At 37.1% G+C, this 12,692-nt stretch overlaps 1 protein-coding gene across 1 annotated transcript; it reads right to left on the reverse strand.

The window, feature by feature from the left end:
* Window positions 1–1,674: 1,674 nt before the first annotated feature.
* On the reverse strand, window positions 1,675–8,193 carry LOC137074124 (cyclic nucleotide-gated channel cone photoreceptor subunit alpha). The gene is made up of 8 exons (XM_067442816.1): window positions 8,102–8,193; window positions 7,954–7,983; window positions 7,713–7,865; window positions 4,764–4,832; window positions 4,509–4,676; window positions 4,317–4,418; window positions 3,524–3,630; window positions 1,675–3,201 (listed from the first exon to the last, which is right to left on the reverse strand). The coding sequence occupies exons 1-8, from the start codon at window positions 8,191–8,193 to the stop codon at window positions 1,811–1,813; spliced, it is 2,112 nt and encodes a 703-aa protein (XP_067298917.1). The 3' UTR covers window positions 1,675–1,810.
* Between the last annotated feature and the right edge of the window lie 4,499 nt (window positions 8,194–12,692).

Below are 12,692 nucleotides of genomic sequence, written 5' to 3' on the forward strand. Positions count from 1 at the left end.
TATTATATATATAAATCAGCCATCTCTTTGCGCACAAAAGCTATTCTCGTCGCTTCATAAAATTATTGTAGAACCAGTAAAATTATTGTAAAATTATTGAGATGGGCTTTGTAACGACGTCTTTAGTGCCTTTTTTAGGTCTTGAGAGAGGAAGTACCTTAATTTATGTTCTGAAGATGAACAAAGGTGTTACAGGTGTCGAACGACATGAGGGTAAGTAATTAATGATAGAATTTTCATTTTTGGGTGAACTAACACTTTAATGCAGCATTTCCATGTGTTACCCTAGATTCTGAAATGCATAGATTATGAGTAAAAGAGTGATGAGGCTTTAAAAGCTTCCATTTTACATGGTCTGGTTTGCAGTCAGGCAAATGCCAGCCTGGGTATATTCTGTCTGACTGTCTCTCAGTTTCAGCACTGCTCCCACATTCACCTCACAATAGCAAAACATGGCTTGATTCCTGTCCCTGGGGACAAAGGGAGAATAGGCAGCCTAATTAGCACCCTGTATTGCACAAAGTTCATGGTCTGTTGGCACCGGATAACTGTCACGTCATTTGCATTAAAATCTGTTCTTGTAATAATAATTGTGATAATTGTCAGCTGCTTTCCATAATCAACATCTCATGAATCTTAGGACCTGGAAAAAGATTATATCTATAAAAGAAATGTCAGATTAAATGCATGAAAACATTTGAAATAAGTCCAAATATGCCTCAGTACAAGGCAAAGTATATTTTTGTAATTAGTGAGTGTTCAAAAAACAAAATTAGCACAACATTAAATTTGCAAAAGTTAATTCATACACCGCCTAAGTGCACCTACTCTTCAGACCATGCACTCAGATCATTAAAATAGGGCGCTCTATGTTCCTCTCAGGAGTTCAAACTACAGCGTTTACATTTCCAACACAGCTTTGGTAGGTCTAATTGTTGGTCTACCGATCCCAATGGACAAAACGCACTGAAGTCATAGATTGTCACATTAAGGGCAAGTCTGAACAGTATTATACCCACAACGACTGCACATTTGATCATTTGGATCAATTGTAGATTTTTTTTTTTTTTCAACAAACCAATCAATCCGCAGTGGACACGAAATGTTAGGAAAATTTCTAAAATATTTTTATTTATTGCAACACACATACAGCTATTTTTCATTAGCTGAATGAAAATAATATAGACATTTAAGAACAGAACATGATGGACTAAAATGAACCCTCCATTTTATTCTCATGTAATAATAAAAAATAAAAATAAACTTTAAAACCCTCAATTTGATCACATTGCAAGATGTGCAAATCTTTGTTATAGCAGATAAGACAACAAGGCTTAGGACCAATTCCTGAGAACTTTTTTTAAACTGCAGCAAAACTCAACGATATTGTGGATATTTACTAATGCTGGTTAAAAACCACTTACAGCATGACATCTCACAGAGAGTATAGCTGCACAATAACCTCCTTAAAATTTGCAGTTCTATACCATTTTAGGCATAACACAACAGCATCAGGAACCAAAATGACTCAAAACAGTAGATAATTTTGGTGCATTGTTGTCCAGAATTACTCAAGACAATCCTGCATTAGTGAGGCTTTAACTGTCTGATCTGTCATTGTTTACATGCCTTCACAAATTAGGTTTAGGTTTTGTCAAATGCCAAGTCTCTGACCGACTAGTTATATGTTGCTGCTGTACTATATTGAGATCAACCAGTTCCTCTCAAATGATGCCACATTTCTTTAAATGGGTAAATGTGTTCCATGTTCCTGAGACATACTGTGAATTCAGTCTATTTCCGCATATAACTATTTATCCTTCTTATCCTCCACGACCTCGGATAAATCCTCCTCCCTAAGAGTCTTCACTCGGGCCTCCATGTTGGTGATCCTCTGTTTGATCTTGTTCTGGCTGGCTGTCCAATCTGCCAAAAGACGAGCGAATTTAGTCTGCATCACATCTAAATTCGTCTCCAGCGTGGAGACCTTTTCCTCTAGGTCCTTTGGGTCTGCGCCAGCTTTGGCCGCCTCCTCATCGATAAGATTGTCTTTCATCAGAATAGCCCTACCTTTCTCCTCTAGAGCCTTCTTGGCTTCTGGATACTCAGTTAATGCTTCCATCAAGTCATCTTTCGAGAGCGCAAACAGATCGGAGTATCCCACACTGCGTATGTTAGCAGTCCTGCGGTTTCCGGCTTTACTCCCTTTGATGCCGAGGATGCTGATCTCGCCGAAGTAAGCACCATCACCGAGCACCACAAACTGCGTGACGCCATCATCTGCCACTACAGCTAGTTTGCCTTCTTTGATAATGTACATCTCACGTCCGATGTCGCCCTTCTTGCAGATGTAGTCGCCAGGACTGAAAACCTGTGGTTGAAGTTTAAGGACAAGCTCCACTAGAAGTCCTGCCTCACAGTCCTGGAAGATACGCACCTTCCGAAGGGTTTCCAGATGCACGTTGATAGCGATCTCCGCCTTGAGTTTGTCTGGGAGGTTCTTGAGCACTTCTTTTTCATCGCAGGTCTTCTGTTCGGTCCAAAGGTAGTCAAACCATTTCACGACACGGGCCTCCAGGTCTTTGGTGACCTTTCGGAACTGCATGTACTGCTTGATGGAGTCAATCTTGGCCTGGAACTCTGCACGGGATGCGTTCATGTTGGAAATCATGGCACCAACGTTACCAACGATGGTGGCAAAAATGAGCACGCCAATGAGAAAATCAGAAACAACAAATAAATACTCAATGTCTCGGACAGGCGGTGGCGTCTCCCCGATTGTGGTGAGCGTGAGAGTGGACCAGTACAAGCAGTAGATGTACTTCCTGGCAAGTCGGCCAAACTCAGGGTCACTGATGTTGGGGTACACCCAAGTGTCTGATCCAAAGCCGATTGTTTTTGAGATGGCGAAAAAGATGCAGCCGTTCCAGTGGATGATGATAAGGATGTACAGGACCAGATTGCTGATGCGAAAGATGTTGGGGAAATTGGTTCTGGTTTCAGTGCGGTCAAAGAACTCAAACAGACGAGCCATTTTGAAAAGCCGGTTAAATCTTAGTTCGGGATTGTTGTAGCCCACTTTCAGCATTAATATGTCTGTCGGTATCATGGAGAATATGTCAAATTTGAATTGTGGTGACTTTTTGTAGTGTTCCCACAGCTTCTTAGATTCTCTCACCAGTAAGCCTTGCTCCAAGAAACCTGTGAAAACAATTTCAACATTGTTTATAGGCTGTTATTTAGCAGAAAACAACTTTCCCTGTAGAGCAGTGATTTTAGAAGTTTCTGAACATAGTTATTGAGGGAAATTAAGAAATAGTGTGGTTTTAGTTTACATCTTGGTTTTATGTTATATGTAGCATTTTAATTTTATAAACAAATGTATTTATTTCAATATTTTTAAGTCCGCCTGCAGCCCCTTCAGCAGTTTGCTAAACCACTGCTTTAGATGGATTTTTAGTTCACTGTTAGTTAAATGTGACAAAGTGAACACTATCAGAGAACGTTAGAAGAATAATCTCACCTGTTCTTGATCTCACAAATGTGTCAATGTAGTATATGGTATCTGATGAATAGTCCAGAACTAGCCATAGGATGGTGTAATCATCCTGCAGCTCATTAAAACAGGATCTAAAAAAATATCAGAACATAATTTAATTAGCATTAAATTAGAGCTATCACCACACTACAGCACCAGAATAGAATATGAACCCTATTTCTTTAACGATCTAAGCGCATGGTATAAAGCACATGGCACAACGTCTCAAAAAACTTGGCGCAGGACGTGAAAATGATAACTGCATCGGGGTGAAACTAGCAAAATATACTTGTGCAAGGTGTATGATAGGGCCCTACTTCTTTGAAGTACAAAATATTAAATCTGGCTTGCTTAGTTGTGGACGCATAATATTTAACAAACTTATTGATTTGACTGCATTTACACTATTGGATAAGAACGGAACTAATCTGGACGATGACATCACTGTTTTCTGCAGAACTGCTTTATAGAATAAATTAACTAATTTGATGATCTTTATAATGAAACTGAATCAACACTGACTTCAGCTGAACAATGACACTATTTTCTTTTAGAGCTGCTTTACAGCCGAAATAAACTCTGTTTGCATTGTTAAATCAAGTTACTGTTGTCACTGTAAAGCTGCTTTGAAACAATCTGTATAAACCACTATACATAAAAAATAAATAAAGGTGTCTTGATATTTCTAAATGTTTGATAATTAGCTATGATATCCCCTTTAAAAAGCCCCTTAATAGGTAGCATGCAATATAATGGAACTTCTAATATGTAAAATTACCTGGTAACAAGCATCATTAGGTTGTAGAAGACAGGTACTGCTACAATGGTCAGCCAGTGGTAGTACAAATCTGTCGCTGGATCCATTATCCAAACATGTTTTCTAAAAGAAATAAATAAATAAATTACACAAAGTTCAGGACTGAACATAAAATAATGCATTTATTGCATTTAATTGAGATCAAATACTCACGGTTTCTCTTCTTCCTTCTTTTTGTCATCCTTTTTGTCATCTTTCTTTTCATCTTTTTTCTCATCTTTCTTTTCGTCTTTCTTCTCATCTTTTTTCTCCTCTTTCTTCTCATCCTTTTTCGGTTCTTCTTTCTTCTCATCTTTCTTTATCTCCCTATCATCCTTTTTGCTGCATTAAAATGATAATTGATATTTAGTATGTAGCAATTAGCATAATATACTTTAGCACAAGTAATAATGTAACTTGCCCACATACTCGTCTGTATTGTTGCAGTTGTTCATATTCAGAGTTGCAATAGGCCAATGATTTGCATTGTTGTTGAAGCTGTAAAGACAACAAAGGTATAATATAAGGTAAATAGTCTCATTCCTGTAATTTGATTAGATATAAAACATGAAGTACTAACATTAAATATTTTACCATGGTTAATTGCAGTATGAAACAAGTGCACCCCCCCCCCCCCCCCAGGTTACTGCCAGGTCCAGACGAAATCTACATTGGATTTACAATTGGATTTAAATAGATCTGCTAAACGGATTCAACATGTGTTCATGTTAAAAGGAGAGTACTGCATTCTTTTTGGTAGTTGAAACCAGTATCAAATTAATCTAAGTATTAAATAAATGTTCACACAAGGAGAGAGATGTAAAGAACTTTCTTCTTTATAGAATTCTGTGTTAATCTTCTGTGGAGTTCTGCATTGTCAGATCGTGAGCATGCTTCTGGCTATATGTGATGCATTTCAGTAGCATCATCTTCCTCTAGACTAGCAGTATGATCATGAGCATCATCAGGAGTGGTTGTGGTTCGAATACTAAGACAGAAGAAAGTGAGAGTGCGACAGACAGCAGAGGATTATAAGGTTACTCTCAGCACGTCCTCTCTTGCTGTTTTAAGAAATGCACTTAATCTCACCATAGATCAAGGGGCATTACATTAGGGCTGATTGTTTCCTCTCAAAGTATGTTGGAATTTTTTTTTGTGAAGTTCCTCATGGCTCCTTGTTGGGGCCAATTTTGTTTTTAATTTATATGTTAACTATTGAATCCGTAATTTGGAAACATAATTTACATTTTCACTGCTATGCACTAGTATATGCAGATAATTTGTAGTTATACTTATCACTGCGATCTTATGATCTGTCAAGCTTGACATAAAAAACGGGATGGCTTGTAATTTTTTGCAGTTCAATTCTAATCAAACTGAAGTAGTGATATTTGGTCAGGGCTGTTATAAAAGTAAGATTGATTCAACTCTTAATGTCATCTTTCCCAATAACCCTCAATAACTCAACAGGTACTTAAAAACCTGGGTGTGTATTTTGACTCCAATGTGAATTTTAAATATCATCTTAAGAAGAATGTTCAATCTTGTTTTTATCATTTAAAAATATTTCCAAGTTGAGACAGAGTTAAAAATGTTAGAGATTCAGAGACGCTTAATTGTTTAATCTCGCCTGGATTATTGTAATGCCCTGTTTTCTTCTTTAAATCAAAGTACTGTCACGGCTTCAACTGGTACAAAATGCTGCTGCTATAGATTACTGACTTGAACTAGATCTTTTAATCATATCACTCCAGTTTTAGCTTCACTATATTGGCTACCAATTCATTTTAGGATAGTTTTAAAGGTTTTATTATTGACATATAAAGCGCTACATGGTTTGGCACCTAAGTACTTTTAAGACCACATGAAACCGTCAGGATTCTCAGATCTTCAAATAATAATAAAACAAAAGGTGATAGAGCTTTTGCAGTGACGGCTCCAATGTTCAGAATCTTGTGCTTTTACTACTTTGTGAAGGACTTGGATTCTTTCTTTTTTCTTCTTTTTTTCTTTTTACTAAATATGTTCCTGGTTTTATATTTTGTAATGCTATTTTTGTCTTTTGTGAAGCACTTTGGGCTAAGAAACTTTGAACCTGCTACATAGTTGTCATCAATAAGCACCATATAAATCAAAACTGCTTAATTTTTACTGAATGAAATGTCCACCCTGGACAAGCTACAGGACTGTGAAGCATTAGGGGTGTTGATGGACTCCATCTATGTTTTGATCATTGTTCTAAATCTGATCCAGTGTTTCACAAAAACACGATTTTCAAGAATATTTTGTAAAACATACCCAAACATCTGTAAAACATACCCACATTTAAGTGTGGATAAAAAATACTACTTCTTTTTTGTGGTTTAAAAGCAGAGTTTTTATATATATATATATATATATATATATATATATATATATATATATATATATATATATATATTGCATGTTCAGATATTCATACAACAAAATATTCAGAGGCCCATTAATGCCGGCGGGGAGCAGTCAACTTTTTGTTTTTGTTTTTTTTGTTATGCTTGCGGGAAAGAGTTAAATAAGCATTTGGCACTTTATTACCACTTTTCAAATGTTTTCTTACTTTTTATTTAAAATAAATGCTTCTCCAAGCTGAAACGATGATAAAAGGAAAGAAAAATACGTTTATAAAATACGGAATCAAATTCAGGTCAGTTGGGTCAAAAGCTAACACAACCCCCTTTAAAGGCCAGGACACACCAAGCCGACGGTCAGCCGTCGGTCGATGTCAGGCTAGTTTGGGGCAATGGTCTGCTTCATGTTGAATCGGCGTTGGGCCGACGGTGAGAAAGAGAGAACTCTGATTGGCTGTTCAGCTTAGCCAATGAGTCAATGCACCAGAATAAAAACGAAAGTGATGAAAGCAAGCAAAGAAGTCAAGACAGTACAGACAGAAAGCTGTTATAATTTAATGTCACCTTACATGAGCAATCAATGTACGATACATAAAGAAATGACACATAAGCCGAATGGAATGAAGAAAGTGATCCGCATGATTGATATTCAAAATGGTAAGCAAGTGCTGCTTTGTTTATGGTTTGTATATCTTCAGTCCTAGTTTAGGTTTAGTGTAAATTAAAGTAGCATCTTAAGTTAACGTAAATAGCATCTGGCAGCAAGGCTTCAATAAACACTTTGATATAATACTCTATTCTAAAATGAAAAGGTTAGAAAATTGTTACCGCCATGGAAGAAAAAGATTTCGCAATAATTATTTTTTCCATGGTGGAAACAAGTTTCCATAAAAATGCATGATGATTAATCATATGCTACAATGACTTTGCTAATGTGTACAATTTTTTTTTTTTTTGAGGCCACTGTGTACATGGATGCATTTTCACTCACTTCCTCTTGCGCAGTAGGTCCTGTCCTCTGTCGTCCCACGATGCATCCTTTTGCTTGTCTTCAGACTCCTCTGCTATCGTAACAGAATCACTGCACTCCGAAGCTTTACATTTGGTAGACCTTCCTCCAAACCTCGGGATGAATTGGGACATCCTAAAAGCAAAGGTACAGTGGCTTATTAAAATCACTTATGACGCACAAACAATTCTCAAATCTCCAACAGAGCAAAAGATCAAATCACCTGCCCATTAGTCCACGGGGTGGCTGATCACTGCAAAAGAGACAAATACACGCAGAATGAATTATAGGGGCTTAATTTAATTCATTCAATGTGAGAATTGTTTTAAATGCAAAATAATGATTGGTTTGTCTGCAGTGTATCCTCAGACCTTTCTCCTCTCTCGATCCATTCAACAGCGGGCTCAGGTGTGAAGGCAGATCTTTGTGAAGGGTATGACTGTTCTGTGCAGATTTTAGCCATTTTCTCTACTGTTAGGCCATTCACTTCAGTTGGATCACATCTGGAGCATTTGTGTAATCACTCCTGTAAACTGAAATGCACTTTGATTAGTGAACATACAGTATGTACTTCCACATGCAATTCATGAATACATGGTATTACAGCTAATTTCAGTTGGGTTGCTTTTTCCCATTGCAACCCTTGGACTATTTTTGTCTCCAAAAGATTAAAAATAAATCCTTGTTCTATTAAAGGAATGGACAGAAGGATAATGGATAGACATGCTAAACAGATGTAAGTGTCTGCTCTATAAATACACTGCAGCTTAAATGCCAAGTGGGATCAAGAGTGTTTTCCAGGAAGAGAAGCTGTTGGAGAGCCTGGAAAAGAGCCTGTGGTTCTGAACAGGTTTCTGATTGGCTGGGAGGTAAACATGCTACAACAGGGGATTCCCTTAGTCAGACATACAAGGATCAAACCTGCTTAAACTTGACAGAGAATTTTTTTTTTTTTAAGTTTTAACCTCTGAATATTTATTTGCAATGTGTGTAGCTATATTTATAGAAAAGGCCAATTTATAGACTTTTCTAATTTATAGAAAAGGCCAAATATCTTGCAGTTCCAACTTTTTTTAATGTACAATTGTGCAAAAAAAAACAACTGAATTGTGAGTTTATATCCTGCAATTCTAACTTTATAACTCTGAATTGCATTCAATATTAAACAAGCTTCCATAGTAATCACTCGGCTACAGCTCCTCTCCTGGTTTTCCATTTCCCTCTCTGCTCTAGCTAGTAACATCAGAGAAACCCTGTTATGAGCAATACTGGAGCCAAGGAAAAAATGGACGCTCTGATTTCAGTAACCCGCACCAAGCTGCAGAAAAAAATCAGATACCACAGTGAAAACACAGATGCTTGGATGTGGATTGATACAAACAGCAGCTGTTTTCATCCATCTTTTTTAATGTGCATTTTGTGATATTGCATAAAAATCCGAACTGAATGGAAAAACGGATGCGCTCAATTAAGAGAATAATTAGATGTTCAACTTGAAGCAGGGCTGCACAGACCGATGGCTGTATGACATGTGATCAGAGAGCAGATGGCTCTGTTTGCTTTCAAATCGCTCTTTGGGCATGTCATTGGTGATGTTTTTCACCAATCCTGCGCAGAGCAGCTTCAAGTCGAGCACACCAAATTCCACGCATGCGTAAAAAAAGTCATCTGACTTTGCATGATGGGACGGCATAACTGGGCTAACCAGTAGAATGATCTCATTGTACAGAATCTGAAAATGTTGTTTTGGGCATTCTCAAATGCCTGAGCCGTACTCTGCGTTCAAAGTGGTTTGGTATAATACCTGCCAGAACTGTGCATTCCCAAACACCAGGCTTACGCCTCCAAATGCAAAGATAACATGGCCGTGTTTAATATGCTGCATTTCAGGCAGGTTTTTGAGTACGTAAGCTACGACTTCAAACCACCACTTACGTCTTTGTAGCGTTACAGACAAAGTCACGGCAAACTACCTGAGCGGAAGGAATAGCGGTAGAGATGTAAACGAAGCATGCCGGACTGTATGGGGCTTAATTATGTTCATTTACAATCATTTCTATTGCAAAAGCTGCTTACTCCTTATTTGAGGAAAACTGAGGAGAAAAAAAAAACTACATTAGGCAAGAGAAGCCGTTATACCTTTTATTAATTTTTTTTTTTGTAAAATACAGTGTACGACTTTCATAAACACTGCATGGGGCTTACAGTGTTTTGTGGGCTATGTGACGTCAGAGCTCGTAACTAGGAGTAAATTGATCTAGTACGAGTTCACGGGTGGAAGTCATGGTTTGACTGGTGTTTCAAGTGCACTTTCAACAGTAGAAGGTTGGAAAAACACGGGTTACGGGTAGGGTTGGGTATCTTTTTCTTCTTCTTTTTTTAACAATAGAGGGAATGCACTTGACGTCATCGTCAGCTGGAGCGACTGTGATTTGCATTATATAGACCCTTTTACTGTTTGTATACAATGATGACGTAGCAACGTATGCGCGCATTTTGGCAACAAACTGTGGAGAGAATCAGCAGCATGTCAAGCTACGTGAGCGGATTAAGCAAAACCAAGGTGCCAAACCGATTTTTTCTAAAACGGTACCGGTGCCCAAACGGTGCCTGAACCGATATTTTTTACAGTCTATGGCTTGAACCGATACTTTTAATTTAAAAAAGAGTCCCAAAACAATGGTGGATGACAATAAAACTATAGAAGAGTTTTTATTGAAATAATGATAATAATAATAATAATAATAATAATAATAATAATAATAATAATAAATTATTTGAATTGAACAATTCATTAAAACTTTAAAGTATACTTAAATATATAAATATAAATAAATACAAAACACAACACAACAAACAAATTTACACAGTAAAACCTAACCCAACTACAATAGGCCTAACACAAAATAACAGTTACAGTACTAATGACAGCAAAGTAGTCTGTATTCTTGGTATGCTACAAACCAGCTTCAAGGTTAAGCGTTATTTTGCAGAAATATGCCCATATTCTCTGGCTAAATATTTGCATCATGTAGATTATATAGGTTTTATTTTCTTTTTTTCTTTTGTATTTAGAATATACACAAACTTGTTAACTATGTCATGAAATATCTGATATTCTGATTTACAAATATGTGTAAGTAAATGTGTGTTAGTTCTGTAATGCCGGGATGTTATTTTGCGCCTCAGACAGTCGGGTCTGTCGATCAACTCGATTCAACTCTGCGTTACAATAGGCCTATGTGACGAGCGCCGAGCGCGTGTGTGTCTCTGACTCAACACCTGGCGAAACGTGACACCGAAATCTGCGTTCTGCTTCGGTCCGGTACAGTAGGCTATATACCGGTTATATAGGTAGCCTACCGGTGCCGTGTTTCGGTACCAATAGCTACGGGTTGCCTGGAATGCTGCATTAGTCTGCACGGTATGAGGCGTTGTCATTTATCTATAAACATACCAAAAAAACAACAACGTGGCTTCCATTTTTCTTAGAGATAATATAGTTTCGATCAGAAAGTTACGATTTTGATCTCTTCTACTCACTGGATGGAAATGGTGCTTTATTATTCGCAAATATTGTATACCACATTTCGATTTTGCACATAAGTTGGTGAACAGCTATGAAACGTCTCAGTGTTTTTATTATAAAATACTATCGTATCATATCATAGGCCATATATCATTTCAGTTAAAACACAGTGTTTGGGAATTCAAGCAATTAACTATAGCCTGTTGAAAATAGAAAGTAAAAAGAAAGTAACAATAATACAAAATCTGAGTAATTTTAAGTAATATATACTTAATATTAGGATTATGGTTTGGTTGAGGGTTAGTTGGATGTAATTATGCATAATTTACAGTTATTACAATAGTAACTACATGAAATATAACAGTGACAAAGTGTTACCGTTTCTTTACCTGTAGCATTTGATGAGAAACTGCGCAACCTCCCTGTGCAAATTAATCCACAGGACTTTCTTCTTCACTTCAGTGACATCCTATTCCACAAAAACCTTCAGGTTCAGAGATATTCACATGTTTTGAATTGTACTGCAAAAAGAAACCGCAAAGGCTGTGTCCTGTCGAAGTCAAAGTGAAGTAGTTCTCTGGTTGATGATGGCACAAAGCTTACTCTGCCTCTACACGCACCTGCCAAGAAAGGTGACAGTGTTAAGACTGCGCTCGCGGAGAACATTCATCTACTCCTCCCCACTCCACTCCACGCCCGGCCAATAATAGCATTGTCACTGAGAGTATGCCAAGACATTAGAGTAGAAAACACCTGAGTCTTAGGATAGCACATAGTAAGTAAATAAATAAATATGCTGTTTGAACAGCGTTATATGTTCATTGGAATACCTGTAAAGGCAATATACAAATGAAAAAAATAACAATATTTTAAACTGGCAGTTTATCATATTGCTAATAAGTCTTGTTGGGAACTATAAAAGATTTACATTACACAACATAAATAAATATGTAAACATTGTAATATTTGTATGTGTATGTATTAAATAGTTTGAATCTACTTCTCTTCTTCCTGGGTGATCTATAATGTTCCCTGGAAGCTAAACTAGTTAGTCGAACGTTAAACATTTTGAGTAGAGCTTATAATGCCAACTCAGCTTCAGTTAATGGACTTGGCCCAACACAAATTGTGGCTTGCTTTCAGATTCAGTAGCAAGATATCATGTTTCACTAATGATTTAGGTTAAATCATAAGTTTTGTTTCTTTCTTTTTTCTGTGTAGTTAATAAACTTCTGTTTAATCATCCTACAAAGATATCAACACATAATACTACCAATACAGTGTGTACACTCCCCTACACCCTCAAAATGGTTTGGGCCATAAACCTGCAAGCATTCCTTTAGCAAACCTTGCATACTACTGTTTTACCATGGAAAGATCAGGTCCCAACCAATCCCCGGAATCTGCTTGGTTTAGGCAGGCTGTTTAACAGT

This window comes from Pseudorasbora parva, chromosome 4, assembly GCF_024679245.1.
Source record: "Pseudorasbora parva isolate DD20220531a chromosome 4, ASM2467924v1, whole genome shotgun sequence".
Lineage (NCBI taxonomy): Eukaryota > Metazoa > Chordata > Actinopteri > Cypriniformes > Gobionidae > Pseudorasbora > Pseudorasbora parva.